Raw genomic sequence first — 22915 nt, forward strand, 5'->3', positions numbered from 1 at the left:
TTTTTATGTTGGTATCTAGCGACCCCTGTCGGATTTCCATGCCACACGAGCTATTAATGAAGGTCACACTAAAAAATGTTAACTCGGTCACCATCATGCTTTCCCAAACCTATATATGATTTTTATGAGATAAACAAAGTATATTTTCTGAGAAGCAAATTTGGCCAAAAGCTTTTTATAATAATGACCAGTTGGCTGTGCATTATTTGTTACAGATGTTGATCAGTTTTTTTAGACAAAGTTATAAAATGACAATAAGTAACTTAAGTTTTTAAGTCAAAAGCCAGAAATAAAATAAATGTTTAGTCAAAAGGGACTGTATATATTTTAACTTTCTTTAAGAACAAGAACTTTAAATTTCATAACCAGTGATTTATTACTGCTACTTTCAAAATGAACATAAAAACCATGTTCCCAAACCATTTTTCCAGAGGAAAGTTTAATCTCTGCCTTGAAAAGCATGAAGGACATGTGTAAAACATTGCTGTAGATCTTATTTAATAGAACCAGGGAAGTAAAGACATGTCTGAGTGATATTTCAGCCTATAACAATAAAAGTATATATTCTGCATTAATAAATGGTCCCATTCTGAGACCATTACACATTTTTGCTATTAAAGAGATAGTTTACCCCCAAAATTAAAATTTTCTTCCAAACCTGTATAACATTTCTTTGTTCTGCTGAACACAAAGATATTTTTTCGCAGTGTTTATAATCAAACCGTTTTGAAGTCGTCAATTGTGTTTAGCAGAACAAAGACATTTTTACAGGTTTGAAACAATATGAGGGACAGAATTTTCATTTTTGGGTGAGCTATTCCTTTAAGTGTGTTTTCCCAAAAATTTTAACTACGTAATGATAATGCACAAATGATCCAAAAATGTTCTATATGATTCACCCTATGGATTCACCCAAGCGTTTTATATTATTACCAAAATTTAAATAAAAACCTTTCAGAACAGCGTTTATAAATAGCCCATCTCTTTATTTTATATTGATTTTCATTTACCAATTTCTTTGACATTTCAGATTGAAAAGAGTCAAGAATGACTTCTAACTCTGGGTGAAGGGCACAAAGAAACTTGAGAAAGAGAGTCTGGCTGAGAGGATAAGGTTGGGTCTACTTAAAAAAAGAAAAAAGGCATATGAAATACTGACAAGGTAATAATCTAAAATCTCAGCATCTGAGCAGTCATGTGTATCGCACACTGGCGGCACTTCGTACCCTTAGATTTAAACCAAAGCTTAAATCGAAGACCAGACTTTAGACCCAAATCAGAAGTTCATCTAATCTTACGGGTTGAATTGATGAAATGAAAAAACTTGACTGATCAGAAAGAACGAACAGGCACGTTTGGAATAGTTGTAAAGGTTGTCTAGGATTTTCTAACATTTGTCACTGTTTAAAACAGTGGAATAAGTATTCAGTTTCTCACAGAAAAACATTTTTTTTTCTTTTTTTCACTTTTTTCTCTTTTTATCTCCACCAACACTCCCTCACTCAAAATAAGAGTTGAAGGGGAAAAGGGGGCGGAGTTGAGTATTCACCCCTGGACGCACACGAAAAACAGTCCTCGATACAGGATTGCACAAGGTTGTGTCTGTCTGTAAAATGGTCTTGAGATGTATGAGCAACACTGATGACTCCACGATCAAAGGTGATCTTCAGGAGAGTGTGGCGTATAGTGTTTGTATGTGCGTGGGGGGGTCATTTGAGATCTGATATCAGTATCTGTCGCCGCTGCGTTCAGATGATTTCAAATGTTTTCTTTAGTTCCATGATTAATTGCCAGTCTGATTTCTGCATCTCATCTCTGAACCAGTTCTTCAGAGCGTCGATTGACTGACGGTTGATCTGCAAAAAATAAAAAGATGATAGTTTTATAAGAGGAAGCATGCAAAGTGCTTTTGGCGCTAACAATGCCAAAGTCACATGACCAATAAATCATATCCTTTTAATGTACTGCAAGTCGCTTTGTAAGTAAAGAGCGATTTATATTCGTGCGTAGGTTCTACGCCGTAACTGCGTAGCTCTGTGTAGCCTGACGCGGACCTCACAAAAAATATAACAGCGCGTCAGATCTACACGGACCGCAAGTGCTGTGATTGGTCCACCAGAACCCCTCCCGTCAGGTTAAAAAAAACTGCGTCATAGGTATTTCCGTTTGTGACGGTGAAAACAAAGATGAGCCAAGTTGAGGAGTGATTTAACTCAAACTGCATCAAAAGTCGCTGTTTATTTACTTCCATCATTGCTGGTCTTCTCAAATTATACACAACAAGTTGCTGTTTCTTCTTCGTTTGTGGGTTAACTTGCTAAGCTGCTTCTTCTTTCACGTTTGTGCTGCTACTGTGGTTACACGCGTGGATACTGCCTACCAGCGGTCGCGCGTGTGTTTGTATGTCGACGCGGATGATGAAGCAAAAGTATAAATGAAAACCGACACGGAACCTACGCCGTCGCTGCTGCGGCCGTAGGACCTACGCACGACTATAAATCATCCTTAAGTGTCAAGCTTCATACCTTGCTCACGATGATATCGGTAGCTTCAAAGTGTCGGCCGTACATCTTGGGTGCTTCTCCAGGAATTGGCTCTATTTTCACGCAGATCTCCTGTCCTTTCTTGGCGCTCTCGACAGACTTGTGATTTATTTCAATGCTGGTCACTATTCCAATATCTACAAACTAAGAAAGAAAACATTTTAGAAAACTCTACAACGTGGTCTTTTCAAGTGATTGGGTAAATTCAATCATCTTACCCCTTTGCTGGGTACACACAGTGGAGTGCCTGTTCTTAGTACTCCAGCATCCACATTGATGCCCATGACAATGGGATCTCTGGAGTTAAAGATGAACTGGGGCAAAATACGCAGCTTACATGGGAACACGGCTATGTGCCTGACGGAGAGAGAGTCAGAATTTCACATACAAGTATAGGACTACACATGAAGAGCTTAAGATGCAAAAGCTGCTAAACGCCACCTTTGTCAAAAAATACATGATATTAACCAAATGCTTGTTATATATGTTTATCAAATAAAGAGTTTGGTTCCAAAACGCGATAAACGGAATAATAAAAAAAATGAGTTACCGCCAAAATCAGTATTGTATAAGATCAGTTTTAAAAAGTAAATTCGTAATTAACAAAATAATACTCTGATGGCATTGATAAACCACATAATAAAACTATGCAAAATGTATATCCATGTAAAAAAACACACTTGAATTCATCTTGCTTCTGTTTCTTGTAGTCTTCTCTGTACTTTGTGAAGGCGTCAAACAGATGGTAGATGATCTCGGCGCTGAAAATGCGCACACCGACACTGTCAGCCATCTCCTGAGAATCTCTCTCTATTTTTACATCGAACGCCAGGATCACTGCATACCTATAGGAAGACAGATAACAAGCTTAGAAAGATGACACAGTCCTATATAATGACACTTGGTTCATCAGTCAAAACACAAAAACAAACATACTGTGGATCGTGCTCCAGCATAGTGGACGCTTTCATGACATCTTTCTTGTGGACAGGACCAATGTTGATGCCAGCGTACTGAAAAAACAGAACAGTACAGTAAACAACAAAAAGAGACCAACGACAGCATGACGTGCTTCTTAAAGAGCCTAACCAAGCATGGAGTTTTATAGCATGTTATCCATGAGCTCCTGGTACTAAGTTGAATTACTCCTATATGTTTAAAGGTGCAGTGTGTAAATTTGAGCAGCATCTAGTGGTGAGATTGTGAATTGCAACCAACGGCTCAGTCTACAGCTCACCCCTCCCTTTCTAGAAACAGAGAAGCTACAGTAGCCACCACAGGACAAACATGTCGTCGTCTGAGACCACGTAGTGACGAAACATGCTCTGTAGAGCGGTTTGTCTGTTTAGGGCTACTGTAGAAACATGGTAACACAAAATGGCGACTTCCATGTAAGGGGACCCACGGTGTACGTAAATAAAAATGTCTCATTCTAAGGTAATGAAAGCTTAACAGATCATTAAGTAAGGTCTTTATACACCACTGAAAATGAAGAGCTCTTTTCCAAAACGCGATAAACGCCATTTTAAAAAAAAATGAGTTTGTCATGTCATTTGGCTGTGTACTGAACCTATTCACTGCTCCATGAATGTTTTATGTCAAATTATTACATTTCCTTGTTAAAATGTAGGTACAAGATGCTGTTCTTTTCCAAAACGCGATAAGCGCCGAGCCTATTTTTAGCCTAAACGCGATTTATCCTCTCGACCAATCAGAACTCGATGAGCGTTCGACGCAATCCAATGGCGGCGCTCTGAACAGATGTTTGTTTATGTTCATTCATTACTCAAAATGAGGATTAATGTCATGTTAATACATCACCCGGAGAAGGTACCCGTTTGCAAGGCGATCTTCATCAAAGTGTTTGGTATGTACAACTTTCGTTTCAGAACTGGCTCGTTTAATACCGTTTTGTACGTTCGCGATAAAGTTTTTTTCCTGTGAAGAAGCCTGCTAACGTAACATGAAAAGTACTGAATAGCTCGATAGCCTGCTGATAGACAGACCTGCGTTTGATACATTGACCAATGTCGTGCAAAAGTACAAAATGTGGGTAGTGAACAATGCAGGGACATCTGTAAAGTTGTGCTTTTTGGATTGGACATTATGAGCGTGTTGTTACATGGTATGTCATTGAGAGCAGATCAATGGGAGCTCGCTGTGTGTAGACGAGAGAGAGAGAGAGCAGGAGAGAGAGAGAGAGAGAGAGAGAGAGAGAGAGAGAGAGAGAGAGAAAGAGAGAGAGAGAGAGAGAAAGAGAGAGAGAGAGAGAGAGAGAAAGAGAGAAAGGTGAAATATTAAGCAAAAGGGGTTCCTAATGCCCTGCTAAGGAGAAAACTGAAATGGTGGAGGAAGTAATAGCAAGTTAGTTATGTGTAATTCTGTTTATTTCAAACTGGCTCCAATGTATATCACAATATGAATAATTTACTTATTCATTTATAGAATGAAGAGTCCCTGGGTATATGTTGCATATTCTCTTATTTGTTTTTTTTTTGTTTTTTAAAGAAAAAACATACATTTATGGAAAAAATATATGGATTTATAGCGTTTTGAAAAAAAATTAAATTAACTTTGAATTTATAATCAACAATATTGTTGTTTGATTTAATAATCATTATTCAACATGTTCAGATTGAGCAAAAAAAACATTTTAACAGTATAAATTGAATATTCACAAAATGTGTAGGTCTAGGTAAAACATGTACTTTTTCTGAAAACTATTGAAATGGATTTATAGCGTTTTGGAAAAGAGCTCTTCAAATATAGATATGTATATTATATTGCATTTCTATCCACCTAAAAGTTACACACTGCACCTTTAAGCATTAATGTGAGTTTAATGAGTTTGTATGAGATTACTAAGAGCTTACAGGCACTTTAGATGAACGCAAAAACTCCAGCAGAGCCTCCAAGGAACCGAGGGTGGATGCCTGCACGTACACACCCTTCTCCTCCAGCTTGATGGAGTTCAGAGTCTGCTTCAGCTCGCGGATTAACTCGTCCTACACACACATCATCCAAAACAACACCAAGAAAGGTCATCAGCTATGACAGCCTGTTTTGTGATATTAATGTGCTAACTTATAATAATAAATATGATGGACTGTGATAAGTTTGTAAAGGTCAGGATACCCTCAGCACTGGTATTTCATCTTCTTTATGGGCAACGAGGAGGGGCAGACCTGCCAATGTTTTCTCCAGATCTTTCCCCAGGATCTTAACTCCCTGAGCCGTAGACACCTCCTTATGCTTTTCGTACTGATTCTGTAAATGGAACAAAAACACATCAAACTTTATTTTGTAAGATAATTTTTTTCAAACAAAACATATCACTTTAATCCCTTAAAAAAAGAGTGCATGTGACCTTCACTCTGAGCTCTTTGAGTGGTGGTGGGAGGAGCAACCCTCTGATCTGAGTGACGATTGGTCCATCCACACCGGGAACTAGAATAGTCTCCCCTTCCCGCAGACAGCCGTTGATCAATATGACATCTATCGTCGTGCCCATGCCGGGTAGAGCTTTGACCTGAGATAAAGCAGGTGGACAGCAGAGGCAATATTAACAAGTATGACAGACTAAACTTTCCTATGTAAACCTAAACGTTTGTACAAACAATTGCTATTCAATATTCCAAGCAGGACAACAGTGGAAAAAAACATTATTATTTGTTGCAAAAACCCAAAATGCTGACATTGTTAAAGGATCTTTGCTGGTTCTAATAGACTACATATGAAAGCTTGACCTTTGACCGCTTACCTCCATGACCTGGGCCCGAAGTTCATCACAATGGGCCAATCTGCGGGCCAGCATAGTCTGAGTAAGCTCAACCAGCAGGGCAATGAGGTTCCCCATCCCATCACCCGAGTGGGCTGAAGTGGGAACCAGGGACACAAACGTACGTGGATCTTTATTCTCATAAAACAAGGCGGCGTTGAGACCCTGTGGGTAAAAAAAAAACGGTATAGTTGTATACAAAATGACGTTTAAATGTGTTTAAGTCAACAGGAAACCACACAATGCAACTTTTATAAAAATGTAGGCTAAGACTTTAAATCTATTAGGAAATGGATGGTGAAAAATAATTATATATTTCAGGACTGTTGAGCATAACACTCACTTTTGAGTCTGCTTTCTAGCCAGGATAAGATTAAGGTTAACCTCCCCTAAAAGAACATCTCAATAGCCCTTTTCACAAAGAGATTACGGAAAATACACGGAAAATGCATCCTAAGAAGACCTGGGAGGTGTTGCAAATATGGCAGTGGAGTGACACGACTTCCTTAAAGGAAAACACCACAGTTTTTCAATATTTGACTATGTTCTTACCTCAACTTAGACAAATTAATACAAACCTATCTTTTTTCAATGCGTGCACTTAATCTTTGTACAACGCGTCGTGAATGTGTTAGCATTTAGCCTAGCCCCATTCATTCCTTAGGATCCAAACAGAAATGAATTTAGAAGCCACCAAACACTTCCATGTCTTCCCTATTTAAAGACTGTTACATGAGGAGTTATACGAGTAAGTATGGTGGCACAAAATAAAACTTTTGTTTGGAGCCATAGGAATGAATGGGGCTTGGCTAAATGCTAACACGTTCACGAAGCGCTGTACAAAGACTAAAAGTGCACGCATTAAAAAAAGATAAGGATGTATTAACTCATTTAAGTTGAGGTAAGAACATAGTAAAATATTAAAAAACGGTGGTGTTTTCCTTTAAAAGGACTGTGCAAACATTTACTAAGGCAGGAAAAAGTTAAGCCGACAGACCTGCTGAGCAAACTCAACGATGATGGATTTGGCCCTCTCATCAAACTCATCCTTGGTGTTCTTCTTCTGTTTCTTTAGGGTGGTCACCACGTCTGTTTCCGGACCTTTCTTCCAGTCATACAGACGATCAATCTGAGATAGATGCATATAAAGAAATCACTACATATATATTTGTTGTTATCACTTATATTTAGTGTTGACCATGTTAAATCATCAAGGCAAGTTTGAGGTCTTGTATCATACATTATTTTGAACGCAGACAGATTGTAATAGTTACTGGCAACAAACAGCAAAATTTTCTGCTGCATTTGCAAAATCTTTTTAATAATTCATTTTTTTTTATTTGCACCCGTACTTTTGCACAAATATTGCTTAACCCTACTTACTACTGCAGAATTCAATATCTGGTAGCTTTGTATGGTGAATAGTTCACCCAAAAATTTAATCGATGTAATGTTGATTTATTTACTCTCGTGTTATTACATACCTTTATTTTGATGAACACTAAAATCGATCAGAAGCCCCATTGACTTGCATTGTAGGAAAAATTATAGTGAGTTTACATTTTTGGGTGAACTATCCCTTTAAAGGGGTCATAGGGTGTAAATCTGACTTTTGCCATGTATAAGTGCTATAATTGGGTCCCCAGTGCTTCAATAAACCTAGAAAACTAAAAAAAAAAAAAAAAGATCACCCCAGTAAAGTTTTGGTAATCAATTCTGTGAAAGCATGTGAAAAATTAGGTCGTTCAGATTTCGCCTGTTTTGTGATGTAGGTAGCAAGGCCAATTATAATATCACCCCTTAATCTGCACTATCCAACCACAGCACTACCATTTAGTGCAGAGAAAGAGAACAAAAATAATTGACAGCACAATCGAGTTTCAATTGCAACAAACCACCATCATTGGGATCAGTGTTTGCATTTCATCAGCTCATTTGCATTTTAAAGGACACACCCAAAAACAGCACAATTTTGCTCAGGCCTACAAAGTGGCAATTTTAACATGCTATAATAAATTATCTGTGGGGTTTTTTGAGCAAAAACTTCACAACCGCACCCTGGGGACACTAAAGACTTATTTTACATTTTTAAAAAAAATCTCATTATATGACCCCTTTAAAGAAAAATCTTAAATGTAGGTCACTTTGGATAAGTTTTCACTAAATGAACATATAAAAATGTACCTTGTTAAGGGCTACAATAAAAGGACATTTCTTCTCCTTCAGCAGATTGATGGACTCCAACGTCTGTGGCTCTAGACCATGCATGATGTCCACAACCAGGATGGCAATGTCACACAGAGAACTTCCTCTGTTCCTCAAGTTACTGAAATGGAGAACGGCAGTAGACACACAACATTAAAAATGCACCGGTATGCTAAAAGTTCACGTTTCATTCATGCAAGTTTGGTTCGTACCTGAAGGACTCGTGTCCGGGAGTGTCAATAATGAGCATTCCAGGAATCTTCACGTTCTCCTTATCAAACTGACATAAACACACATTTATAAATAACCTTTAAAGAATATAAAAAAATAAGGTCTTGTGTTAAAGGTTACACTTACGTTTTTAACCATCTTGGTTTGTTCCATTATAGTTTCCAGTGGAACGTTAGTGGCTCCAATCTGCTGTGTGATACCACCAGCCTCACCATCTTGGACGTGTGTGTGCCTCAGCTGATGGGTAGAGCAGAAAAAAACATTTAATATGAACACCCCTCAACAAATCTGATCTGGAAATGTAGGTCCTGCAGTCTACAGTAGTACTTTTCATACCTTATCCAGGATTTTAGTTTTTCCTGTGTCCACATGGCCCAGTACACAAACTACAGGAGATCGGAGCTTGTCCAAGTTAATGTTCTTTAGGTTCTCCTGCCTTCGTTTCTAAATACAAAACAAATCAAGCCATTGCAGTGTTTTTTTGGTATACTGCTAGGGAAAATAAACGCCTAATGCTAAGTGTCTGTGTACCTCTATGCGTCTTTTGGCCTTGTCGTAAAGGCGCTCTTCTTTAGTTCGATCGTCATCTGAATCGCTGTCGCTGCTCGACTCTGAGCTCGGCTCTTTTCTTGCTTTGTTCGGTGTCGTCTTGTTACCGCTCTCTTTCTCCTCCTCCTCATCATCTTCGCTTTCATCATCACCTTCATCGTCTTCCTCATCATCTTCATTCTCCTCTTCTTCATCATCCTCTTCCTCACTGCCGTTCTCTTGATCTTCAGCAGGTTTCTGAGGAGCAGTTGTGGTTTCTTTAACCTCAATGTGAACCTTCTTCATCGCTGTGACAGAAAGTAAACGTCTGATTATTCAGCCGCTCTGATAAACTAGGACATTTTTATTTACACCATCTAGTTCTTTCCTGAGTTATTATCATAAGCTAGACTATTGCTCAGTATTATCTGGACAGTTAATGGACCTTTTTCCTCATCACTGGCCATCGCCTCCCAGTCGTCCAAATCAGCTGCCTCCTTCTCCTCCTTTGGCTCCTTCACTGCTAAGATGAGAAACAAACAAGATTTTTTTTATTTATACGTACTGTACATGGTTTTCAAGTAATGTCAGGATTTTAAAAAGGGAGGCATGTCTAAATCTGGTAATTCATGAACAGGTAACTTTATTAGCAACACTTTTAAGTAAGATAATCCTAAAGATTTAGCATCAGACACAATTTTAAGTTTGTGCAAACCTTAACTGTACATCTCTGTGTAAATTCAGCAGTGATTAGTCATTACCTGGCTCCATTTTAGGTTGGTCCACTTCCATCTCTGCTGTGATTGGCTGAGGTGTCTCTGGCAGGGGTGATGTCACCTCTGAAGTTTCTAATAGAAACAAACAGCATGTTGAGATCTCATGCAATGAATTAAAATGATTTAATCATGTAGATCACAAACAATAAACAAAGTTCAGTACAACAGAAAGAATTTAAGACATTTCTAACCTTCGGGGGTTTGTGCTGTTGCCTTCTTTTTTCTCCTATCGGAGTAAACGGGCTTCTTCTTTGGCATTGCATCTTTGGATGGCACTTCAACACCTGGGAAGAAAACAATATATTAGATATCCATGATGACAAAAACTAAAAGGTAAAAAGCTTGAAAAATGTATTCTTGGCACAACAAAGCCAAATAATTTACATTTTTACTAATATATATATATATATATATATATATATTATGTGTACGTGTACGTCTACATATACATATATAAACCACAAATTCTCACACTAAAGGTCACGAGTTACATATGAGAAATGCACACTTGTGGGGCATTTTAAACAATAATCTGCCACACACATTACACCGCATTCCAAATTATTATGCACATGCCATTTTTGTTTATTTTTCCAATACAGTGAGTAAGTTTACACATTTTATTTTATCCTCAACAGTTATATGACAGTGTGGATTTTGTTCTATTTAAATGAAATAAAAATGTCAAAAGATACTTTAATAATTTGAAAAAAATGCCAAATCTGCTGTTCCAAGTTATTAAGCAAGTTGTAGTTCTCATGCAATATGGGTTTGAAAAAAGATCTTTCTAAAGAATAGTGTGCATTATCTTAAAAAGCAAATGATTTCCTATAACAATTTATATTTGGTGGAACTGAAATCATTGAACTACTATAAGATTCATGAGTGAATCACAGTACAGAAATATTTGACTATATAAAGGCTTTATAAAATCTTTTTTTTGGAAAATATTAGGACAAGGAAGCAATAAAAAGCCACAGTTAAGAAGCAAACATGCATTTAAAGGACAAGTTCGGTATTTTACACTTAAAGCCCTGTTTTCAGATTGTTTATGATGAAATAGAACGATTTTGACTGAAATTTCAACATATGCGGCTGCCCCGAGAATTTTCGGGTGTTTGTTTTTCACCTCCCACCTCTACAATGGTTTATAGGTGCACTGGAACAATCCTTCCTAAAATGCATTAAACTTTCATTTACAAAGACGTGAAACTCACCGAGTGGTCAGGGGTGCTCACTGATAAGCTTACACACAAATCTTGAGAGCTTGAATAATAAATACTCCACCCCAGGTGGTGGCGATAATCCGGCTTTGCCAATTGCAATATTAGAAACAACGTTCCCGGCGCGGAGTAATACCGTACCTCACAGCACAACTAATACAAGTCAATGGAGTTGGATAAAACTACGATAAAACCTGTTGGAATGCGTCTTTTGCAGCGATTTTTGTGTGAGCATATCAGTGAACACCCCTGACCACTCGGTAAGTTTCACGTCTTTGTAAACGAAAGTTTAATGCATTTTAGGAAGGATTGTTCCTGTGCACCTATAAAGCCATTATAGAGGTGGGAGGTGATACAAGAAACACACGAAAATTCTCGGGCCAGCATCATGTGTCGAAATTTCAGTCAAAACCGTTCTATTTCATCATAAACAATCTGAAAACAGGGCTTTAAGTCTAAAATACTGAACTTTTAAACCTGCTGGTGTCTCTGGAATCCAAGAACCCCTCAATACGTGATCCTTCAGTTCATAAAGTTGTATTTCTAACCCTCCCCCAAACTTGCAAAAATGAAACATCTGCTGTGAGCTCATGATATTATGCAGTGCCCGAAAATAGTCCCCTGCCATTGAAAGTTACTAAGGGGACGATTTTCGGCTGCTGCATAATATCATTGCGCCCCCTGCAGCCATGTTCAGGGTTCCCACACCTTAGTTAACTTCAAATTCAAGGACCTTTCAAGGACTTTCCAGGTCCAATACCCTCAAATTCAAGGACTAAATGTGGGGACACATTTCAAGTGAGAGCAAGGTTACATCGTGTTACCTTTTGAGATACATTGTTACAGTTCCCTTTCCAGAAAACTCGCGTTGCGTTACTGTGGTGACACTTTGGGGACGCCTACAGGGGTAAGTGCGTTTGAATGTGTATATCAAATAGAACCAATGGTGAGGCTTAACGACAAAGATGGCGTTACAGGGACGCAGGAAGTATGGGAAGGGAGACGCAGCGTCTCGTTCCCTTCTCAGGGAACAACAGTTACATACGTAACCAGAGACGTTTTCATGTGTGAAACACAACTATGCAAAAAAGCATTCTGGTACGAATCAACACTTGCATACAGAAGATATAAGCATTTAAAGCAAACAGTTTAGCATGTGTGCTTAAAAGGTCACGAGTGTCCCTTTAAACTAAACTATCATGAGTGTTGTTCTCACCCTGAGCTTGCAGTGCTCGCAGCGTGGCTTCTGCTCTGGCTCGAGCTTCTTTCTGAGCCTTTGTTAGCAATTTTCCTTCCTTCTTCAGCCTCTCTTTTCGTTCTTTATCCTTCTGTTTTTTCTTCTCTTTCCTCTCAGCCTCCAGACGCTCCTGTAGACACGTTTAAAAATATGAGGGCACCGAAAAAACCTCTAATAACCTGAAAAACAGAGACGCTCTCCATCATCTGACCTGCTCCAGCCTCTGGGCCTCCAGTTCCTCCAGTCGCCTCTGTCTCTCCTCCTCTTCCCGTTTGGCTCGTTCCTCCTCCTCCTTCATTTTGGCCAGAGCCTCCCGCATGGCGCTCACCGCTGCTTTGCTAGGCCCCTTTTTCTTCTCCTCTTTCTCTTTCTCTCCTTTCTTTTTCTTCTTGTCTTTTTTCTTCTTGTCACCCTCGGCTTCCTCTGTAGAGAGAAATTGAATTTTGACACAGGTCAACACTAGTTTAAATGTTCAAAATATTCAGCAACCTCACCATGAGGTGCCAAATGTACTCACCTTCTTCCTGGACATCAGCTGTATCCTGTTCCACAGACGCCGTCACCTCTAATTTCTTGCTCTCTGTTAAAGCTTGGTTCCCTGGATCCTTTTTGGCAGCCTCTTCCTCTTTCTCCTTCTTGGCCTTCAGCTTGGCCCTCTCCTCCTCTTTCTTCTTCCTGTCTCTCTCTTTTTTCTCCGCTTTCTTCTGCGCCGCCGTCTTCATCTTAAAGGACGAGTCTTCCTCCTCATCCTCGCTGTCTGGTTTGGCTTTGGGTTTTCCCTTCTTCTTTTTGCGCGCAGCTTGAGAATCATCGTCCGATTCATCTTTGTTGTCCGCCCCTCCGCTGGCCTTTTTCGCAACGCCATCTTCATCGTTATCCTCCGAGTCGGATGCGCCCTTTCGGCCCCCTTTCTTTTTGTTTTTGGGTTTCTGCCGTGACCGAGAGCCTTCGTCCTCAGAGTCAGAAGCAGGGCCTTGAGGATCGGTAGTCGCCATTGTCTTTTTGTCTTGCGTCCTGTGGTCGTTCTCCATGTTGTTTTGATTCTGATCTTCATTACCCTCCTCATCCTCATCCAGGTTAGCCTTTTTCCCTTTCTTGGCCTTTTTCTTGTCTGCTTTGGTCAGGACGGGCTCAGGCTCAGCATCCTCGACTGAATCGGATCCCTAAGACAAAAAGCATGCAAAGTCATTAACACTCTGGGGTCGACGGTGGCGCGGGCGCCGCAAACTCTTTATTTTTCAATCACTCCGCAAAGAGACTTAAATTACTCTGCGGATTTTTGACATACAGATATGATTTATACATCATTTAAAACGTTAAAGTGTCTAGTTTTTTTTCTGTCCACTCCCAATAAAAACAGAATGTTGTGCTTTTCGCAAAATTAAGAAAATAAACATGATGCACGTTCTGTTCTCTCTCCCTCAGTGAAGTCCTTTCAGAAACGCGTCAGAAAAATAAACTGTAACTTAACGAATACTTGTCGTAGAAACAAAAGATAAATGTCTACATAATGCTTGGAATGTCTCCTTTTAAATGATGTAAGTGATATTGAAAACAGATATTGTCATTCGGTGTAAACTGTATGAGAAGGAGGAGAAGTACCGTATTTCGCCAGTTACCTCATTATCTCTATTGAGATGAGATCGCCACACCCCCGCGCCATTGAAGTGAACGAGCAGAAACATTCATATGCATGACTTAGGGCTGCACGATTAATCGTATTTTTATCATGATAACGATATGCGTGCCCCACGATTAATTTATGACAATCGTCGCGATTAATGTGCAAAGACCAAGCACAAAACACACGTCTAGAATCAAGCAAAGTGTTTGTTATGGGCGGAGTCAGAGTAAACGGAGTGTTTCTTTGCAAGTGCAGTCTGTGTTAAGGTAGAATACGTTAGCATCACGAGATTTACAGTCATTCGAACATAATGGCAGAGCAACAAGAAGAAAGTGCAGAAATATGTATGTTTAATTCCCAAAAAGGGTCATATAGGCTTACTCCATTGTTTGGATATTTCGGATTTGAGGAAAGTGATGTTGATCAGGTAAGTCACGAGACTTGTGCAAACTGTGCTCTTGTTCCGTCCAAACGTGAAATATCAAGAGTTTCAAAAGCTGAAGACATAAGCCGCAACCATAAAAATCCCCGACCATCCACGACACAGACAACAATAACGGATCGCGTATCATGTAAGGTAGCCAAGGATATGTGTCCAATAAGCACCTTTAGCAGCAAGGGGTTTAAAAAAAATATATTGCCACATAAAAGGCATATCATAGGCATTTTTTATTCAAATTTTAACATCACAGTTGATATGCGGCCAGGCCTCTGGATTTTTTAGGCTTCTCCACCTTTATATATAATAATTTAATTAAAAGAAACATTGAGACATTGATAAATTATAAAAGAAAGACGTTTAACCTATCGCACGAGTCCACTTCTCACATTTAGAATGCACCTGTTGCAACGGTGTTTAGCGTCTCTTCAGCAGGATCTTCAGCGCATCGGGGAATATGGAGAACTGAATAAAAACCTTAAAGGTGACATAGAATGGTTGAGCGGGGTATTTATCCTTGTTCTGTGATGTGACATGTAGACAAAAACGTTTTTGTTTGGGTCTGTAATACCTTAGAAGCTTCCTAAAAACCTCTCTCAGATAGCTCTATTAGGGTGGGGGATTTTAAACAAGTGGTTTTGCACCTATTTGGCTCCCCCTACTGGCTTAACTTGCAATCTCATTACTGATTGGCTGACTTTGCTGCCACTCAAAAAATGTAGCCAATTATTTTAAAGTGGAAGGGCAGTTAGATGCCTGTGATGTCATAAGCATCAGTTTTTCAGATTGGGCTGTTTTCTGGCTGACATTTCTAAAAGAGGAATTTCTATGAGACTGAGATGTTTAGCATGTCTAGCACTTTTTGTATGTTTGTGAATGCGGGTAGACTACCATTATTCAACAAAGACAAGGTAAAAATGGTTTTTCATTCTCTGTCCCCTTTAAATACTGTGCATAATCTATAAAAGACTTCTTTCGGTAGTCATGTTAAAAAATGCGGTGTAAAGCCTTGAATTTTAATTGATGCATAGCGAATGTGTAAGGTAAGGCAACCTGCATGTTTATTTCGTTTTGTTTTGATTAATTATTTTTCTGCACCCCGCCGCGACTGCGAGCAACAGAGCAGCCCCCTCCGCTTTTTAAAAAATAGTGTGTTGATAATAAACATTTAAACTAACATTGTTATATGCTGAATATATATATATATATTATATAGACGTTATTGTAGGCAAGTGAATTGTTGATTTGATCAAACAAGTCGTCAACATGACGTTAGCTGTCGGCCGCTATCCGCTTGGTCATTATTAAAAACCTTAATTTAACAAACAAAAAAGGCTCTAAAATAAATAAAAGATATTTTATAATTTTGCCAGTTAAAACTGAACTGCTTTAATTGCTGCAATGGTCGTACAGCTGTAAGGAATCTGTGTAAGGAGTTATTTTTGTTATTTCTGCGGATTTCTTTCCCAAAATCTATGCGGAATTTTGCGGAATTATTTTAAATGTTTTAAAAAGATCTAAGAGAATGGGAGCTGTGGATATTACAAAACAATAAAATATTTTATAATATAGGCCTATAAAATGTATATAATATTATATAAATGGCTGTAAAGTGTAATACAAATACTGAAGTAAATAGAAGTTCTTCACTAAAAGAATGATCGTAGTTTTAATCGTGATCAAAAGTTTGAGCAAAACAATCGTGATCATAATTTTTCCTGTAATCGTGCAGCCCTAGCATGACTCCTGCCTCCTGCAGTCAATGGATATGCAATCCACAATCCAGTCTCTCCATTCCTTGTTGTTCCATCCGATTGCACCAAACATGACATCTAAATCCTTATTTCCTTGCGTATGTGTGTCAGTATCTCCAGACGCGAGTGTTTTCTTTGTTCTTCCATCAAACAGTTCACGCAATTGGAACGCAAATACACAAACACGCGAGTCAGGAAACTCAACGCGCTTTTTGGTATTCTTATAAAATACGCGATTGCAAACAGTACAATCCTTATTTAGTTGCGTCTAAGCGCATATCTCCGCACAGCAAGTTTATTAAACACAGGATCACTCGCATGTGCACACGTTTACTGCATTCATGATCAACACGTGAGGTAACACGTGAGGCGGCGGCTGTAAACAAACATTGATAAGTTTACCACGCGTGTCCCTTGTTGTGTTTCTACTATAATGATTACAAATACACAAATAAGAGTCCAGACAACGATAGGCAGTTGTTCTTTTGAGCTTTTTACTGCACAAAAGTAAACCTCTCGCTGGCCAACCAAACACTAACCCTGTGTTGAAGTGTGTTCATTTTACGATGGCCAAACAGTATCTTTACCATGATTAAGCTACTATGGTTTTTAAAAGGTAACTTATACTTGTGAAATTAATAGAAAATATTTCAATAGAAATATATATAATGTGTGTGTGTATTTACATTATATTGAAAAGTAAACCTTATCATGGTTTTACTACAGAGAAAGTTACATTCCTGATGAACATCCCCACAAGGCTCATTATGTGGCTCATTATTCAACTCTTTTGTCTCTCAGCTGTCAATCAGTGATTATTCAGGAGCTTTCCCGCCTCCACGCATACAGCCTTTCCCAAGCAAAAGTGTCTTAGAAATTGTAAATCAATATCTTGCTTTATGTGATTGAGTAGGCCATATGATTTTCACATCATTTTGAAGAAAAAACTCTAGACTACTAGATCCTGTTTTGAAAAGTCTTGGGAAAACATGTTTAGAATGAGTTTTGTGGAGTTATATCAGTGACTTAAAAATTTTGCTTTTTCAAAAACCACGCATAAACATTTTTCTCTTAAAAATACAAACATGTATATACATGTTGATTATATGATATTGTAGCCCAGTTTGTGATGAACACAGTGTTATGAGACTTTTGCCATTAATATGTTTTTAAGCAACTGAAAAAAGCACAAATGTCAGTGCATGTCAAAACTTCCCCAGGGCCCTAAAAACCCCTTAGACCCCAGAGGGTTAAAGGCCAATGAAAGTGGAGATGCACGAGATTGGATTGTTGCCGATGTAAATCTGTGCCTAAAGGAACTAGCTGCTGAGATGTTGCTGGGGTGTTCAGTTGGTTACTAGGTAGCTGCTAGTTTGTAATGGGTTAACCAAATAAAAAGCAGTCACTCCTGGAATTTATTGCCCATGTTATGATCCACCAATAAAGACCACGCCACGAGTGTGAGATGATGAGTTATGAGCTAAAGTGCATTTTTTATTTATTGCTAGCATTTATCATCTTTCACAAAGCTATTAATTATATTAGGATGTAAAGTTACATTTAATCAATACCTTTGCTGTTTCTTTTGCTGCTTCTTTAGACTTTCCTCCCTCTGTTTCCAATGACAGCTCCTCTAGTTCCTTAAGGATGTCGTCCTCACTGCAAGGCAAATGTAATGTCAATACACTATAAGCTCTACAGCGAGAGAAGATCTCAGGCTCATGTGATTATTTGTCGAGAGCTGAAGACCTACTTAAACTCTTTCTTTCCTTTCTTCTTCTTGTTCTTGGCTTTGCCCTGCTCCTTGGCCGCTCCCGCTCCCTCGATCTCAGCCGCAAGCGCGTCAATGTCAACGGCGTCGTCTTTGGCACTATTAACAGCAGACACAGATAAATGTTTACATTTTAAATAACACAATAGTTCTGTTTTAGATGTTGACTTACACAGCATTAGTAAAACAGATCTGTAGGTTAGAAATCAATGACATTTTACCGATACGTTCATTTAATACCGTAATTTGGCTCAAAGATTCTCCACAGGCATACGACATACAACATAGTAGTACGTACTAATGAAAAGGAATTTATGCATATGATGCGTACATGCAAGAAAAACAGGGTGTTTTTACAAGCAACAAGAAATCAAATAAGATTCAGGCACCAAAACGGACACCATACAACCAACCAAACAAATAGAAAGTGAGCTAACACACCTACAAAACCGTAACTTTAGAGAGAACATGAAATGAATCGACAAGTAATGAGCCACTATTGGACGACAACAACAACAGGATGTCCATTATTCACTTTACTTATACACAAATGACGTGCGAACTGCGAAGTACACTGTAAATAAAAATCCCTTGTTGTTTTAAGTTGAATCAACTTGAATTTACAATTCGTTTCAACTTTCTTGACTAGTGCGGAGTTAACGATTAATCTTTTTTTAGAGTGTACAATGACAAACTAAGTGATCAACTTATCCATAATCCATTAAAACTCCAACATTGACTGAATAAAATCACATATCAATCAAGCTTACCTGTTGAATCAAAGACAGCAATAAGGAGAAAAGACACTTGTGCAGCTTATATAGTGAAGCCTAAAACCCTCCTTGCATGCCTGTTGCATCAGAAAAGGAAAAACACCCATTCAAGGGGCTGGTCACAGGGCCGGGCCCTCAACACATACAAACCTGCTTGCTTCCCTCAGCAAATAGATCAGATCAGATGATGAAAGACTTGGAGAGATGGAGGAATGTGTACTTAATGCTAAAATACTTCAGAAGTTTCACAATTCTTTGATCTAGCTATATTTTAACTAGGATCTTATATACAGTAGCTTTGGGGGGGGGCACTGTAATGTGATTTTAATACTATACTACTATACTACTCATCAGTCAAGATCTTTGAGAAATCACTGAAACTCCACAGCAACCAATCAAGCAGTGTTCAAGAAACTAAACTCCTAAAAGGTTAACACAGACAACTTGACAACTGATCAACTTAACCACCTCCAATGAACCAGAAAACCAGCAAACAAACACAATCTGATCTGCCCAGCATCAAACCTGCTAAATATAGCTATTCAAGCTGCTATAATTGAGTTCAGAGAGAGAAAAAACAGCACGGGTCAAAGCAGGTGAACAACCTGTCCCAAATTTCTCCAGTGACCTCAATATTACTACAGAATAGGGATGCTCCAATCAGGATTTTTGCAGCCGATACCGATTACCGATTTGTTGTCTTCGCGGCTGGTCGATACCAATGCCGATTCGTCAATCTGATATGCAAACGCTTTGATGACTGTAACTGTTGAAAATTGTAAACTGTAACAATTTTTCTATATATAGTAATATCACAGATGTTATATTAATTGCAGTAATAAGGTATATTATTGTTTTAATAAAGAATCAAATAAATTAGTACAACAAATATTTCTTCTGCAAAGAGAAACTTAATATTACTTTAAAAAGGCTTATGGTAAAGTAATGAAAATAAAACACTTCACAGTCTATATTTTTTAAAATTAAATATACATGCATATACAACAGTTTTTCCAGTGAAGAGCAGAGAGTGATTTTATTCAGAGATGAATTAGGTTACTGTAGCTTTAAAGGCGCTCTAAGCGAATAATGTGCGACGTCACTTCCTGTTGATGTTTGAACTGTTTTCAAACAGACAGAGCGTAGCTAACTCCTCCCCCTCCCCCTCCCTTCCGTGCTTTCATGAACGCGCCCAACCCCCACCCCCAAATCCTTCTTGTCGTTTATTGGCTGGAATACTTTGTTTTGTGTTGTGCTGGCTAGGTTTGGCCATTTGTTGATATTGCCGTTTGTGAAGCCTGGGCTGTCTACAGAGATCGCGTTTTTTTACAGTTTGATCAGGAGACAGGCAGCAAGCAGATAGTGAGGAGATGTTTCCGGTATGTAACAAAAAATGTTTTATGGTCTAAAACGCTTCAATTCGCTTAGAGCACCTTTAAGACGTAAGAGAGATCGCTCTGTTCACGTGCACTGATGACAGACAGCTGTGTTGGGTGTACGCAGACAAGAGCAGCTGTTAGGAAAATATAAGTTTTAAACTGACAAACTCATGCAAATAACAATCTTTCGGCATGAGGATGCAATTGTCCGTGATAGATATGTGTTGTATACGCTGTTTGATGGGGATGTGAAGATGTGTCTGGCTGTTAGGACCGGAGTGCGTCCTCATAGTAAATACACATATCTCTGTTAAGACAAAGAGAGAAATCCAAATCTGCACATCGCACGTGAGCAACGGGACGTAAAAATGCTCGCACTGCGTAAAAATGCTCTCTCTCTTACTGCAGCCGCATTCAGGAACCGTAAGATAAACAGAAAGATCGGCTTTTAATGAGATCTGCAATTTTAGCGAGTAGTACCGATTCGAGTCATTTAATGCCATTATCGGCCGATACTGATCTGCGGCCGATCGATCGGAGCATCCCTACTACAGAAACAGCATGCTTAATCCTATTAAACAAAACAAATAAACCACTCATGTTAAAAATGTACAAGACAAGTCACCTTAATATTTGACTAGTGGATTTTTTAAGACTTCTTCAGGAAAGATGAGTGAACCTTAACTCACAATTTGAATCAAATTCATTAGGGCTGTGTATCGGCAAGAATCTGCCGATATGGTATGCATCACTGTACATGTGTTGCGGTACGGTGTGATGCGATGCATTTTGTTACTGTCCGCGTGGGCAAATTTGTACACCAAAGCAAGAGACAGAACAATACTTTTTTTTATCCTCAATTACAGGCAGCTAACACGCATAGGGGTGTCCCAATATTATTAAATTACTTTTGAAGTTTAGAGATAAGATGACTGTTATTAGGGCTACATGATAAATTGCATGCGATAATGGAGCGGCAATTACTACACAAAGCCGTAGTTCACTGACAATCGGGCAATTTTGTTGGACATATCAGCTTTACTGACGAGATGCGCATGACAATCTCATGCCATTTCTCGTGCAACACTCACTGGTCACTGCTATCTAGTCGGGATGTAAACTCATGAATTTACTGGCATTCATTATTTTCAGTTTTTTGACAATCGATACCATTTCGGCGAACAAAATATTCCAATGCGTACGTGTATATATCATTAATTATAGTGACCGAAATATGGCCAATATATTGGATGACATTTGGATATTTATTATTGGCATTGGCCAATAAATCTTTTTAATCAGCACATAAATCTTTATTTTCCTTAAATTAGTTCCTATTGAAAAGACACTCAGATATAAAGCCAATGGCTGACTGACATTCAAATTATTAATTATTATTATTCACTTTTTCATGTGACGTTATAACACTCGGCATGCAGCAAGGTCTTATTTAAACAGTACCATGAGGTGTCAAATGTTGTTAATTTTTTCAGATATTAAAAAGGTAAAATTCTTAAATATTATGCACAATAAATGTTTCAGTTATACCACTTTTCTCTGTCACTCATCTACTGTAATTACATTAGTATTATAATTTCTGTACAACTTGTGTTACATCTGCTTCATAGCTGACAACGGCATTGGTATTGACCATTTAAACCCATATCAGTCAACCACTAATTCATGTTAAACCATAAGTAGTTCAACATCATACCCCCAGGTTTGATACATAAAGTCAATTTTAACATCCATTCATCTTAGTAGTAGTAGTAGTAGTAGTAGTAAAGTACCAGCAGGTGTATGTGCTTAAAAGGAGAAAGACTGTCACAGGCCTGAGTAAACTTAACCATTTATATAACTTGTTGTATATTTCCCTGACACTTTTTTTTTAAACAAAACAAGTGTCACTGAGGAACATGTTACTGAACACAAAGAGGAACAGTCTGGCTGCACAATAAAAAGGGATGAGGTTGCACTGTCAGGCCATGAGAGATCAGATACCCATACAAAAGCCACAGACCTTTAATATCAGGGTCTTCTGTGCTTGGACAGTGTCTGATATGACAGCAGATGTGAACTACAACTAATCTGACGCACACAGCTGGTGTGACTCAATGGAGCTCGCAGTATCTCCAAATGTCTCCCTTGAAAACGAAATCCTGGACCCATTGCGTAGTATAAAACACTCTATCGGCTTAGTCTCAAGTCTATCAATAAACAGCATATAATCCTCCATTAAATGAGCAGTATAGCGGCATAAAGGTAGGGGCCTAGTTACCGCAGCACATGAACTCATGCTCATCAGAGGCTAGCCAGGTGCTAACAGTGTATCTCCTGAAACCCACCAATAAAAATGACACACAACGCAGTTGCTGTGCTTTTAACGGCCATATTCCATATAATGCATTCACCGATTCCCTTGCTTACCCGTCATCTCCCTTGGTTTTTTGCTTCTTCCCCATTGTACGTGAATAGCTGTAACCTCGTTGTGGTGCGGTGTAATCGGTGTTAGCGCTTCAAGTTAGTCGTGCTTGTGTTGCGCACGCGCACTATGAGGTACATGATAACGCACTGCGGCCTTAGCGCAGACTGCTAATGCATCTGGATAGACTATACGTTAATTTAGAAAGGAAATATGTCGTTTAAAAAATGTA

General features: G+C 38.7%; 1 protein-coding gene across 2 annotated transcripts; it reads right to left on the minus strand.

Annotated features, from left to right (window-relative positions):
- Positions 1 to 123: 123 nt before the first annotated feature.
- LOC135746575 (eukaryotic translation initiation factor 5B-like) lies at positions 124 to 22817 on the minus strand. Of its 2 annotated transcripts, none has more exons than XM_065265181.2 (24): positions 22689 to 22817; positions 18092 to 18208; positions 17910 to 17997; positions 13039 to 13684; positions 12733 to 12944; positions 12501 to 12651; positions 10253 to 10345; positions 10047 to 10133; positions 9731 to 9805; positions 9289 to 9593; positions 9094 to 9201; positions 8884 to 8994; positions 8739 to 8806; positions 8506 to 8647; positions 7319 to 7450; positions 6304 to 6486; positions 5911 to 6072; positions 5679 to 5810; positions 5417 to 5548; positions 3480 to 3556; positions 3224 to 3388; positions 2762 to 2900; positions 2526 to 2687; positions 124 to 1856 (listed from the first exon to the last, which is right to left on the minus strand). In XM_065265181.2, exons 1-24 carry the CDS (start codon positions 22721 to 22723, stop codon positions 1749 to 1751), a joined length of 3630 nt encoding a protein of 1209 aa, XP_065121253.1. In that variant the 5' UTR covers positions 22724 to 22817; the 3' UTR covers positions 124 to 1748. The 2 variants fall into 2 exon arrangements, with proteins under 2 accessions (XP_065121253.1, XP_065121251.1); XM_065265179.2 differs by having other exon boundaries at positions 125 to 1856; positions 9731 to 9808.
- Between the last annotated feature and the right edge of the window lie 98 nt (positions 22818 to 22915).

The sequence above is a fragment of the Paramisgurnus dabryanus genome, chromosome 4 (genome assembly GCF_030506205.2).
Source record: "Paramisgurnus dabryanus chromosome 4, PD_genome_1.1, whole genome shotgun sequence".
In the NCBI taxonomy this organism is placed as follows: Eukaryota; Metazoa; Chordata; class Actinopteri; order Cypriniformes; family Cobitidae; genus Paramisgurnus; species Paramisgurnus dabryanus.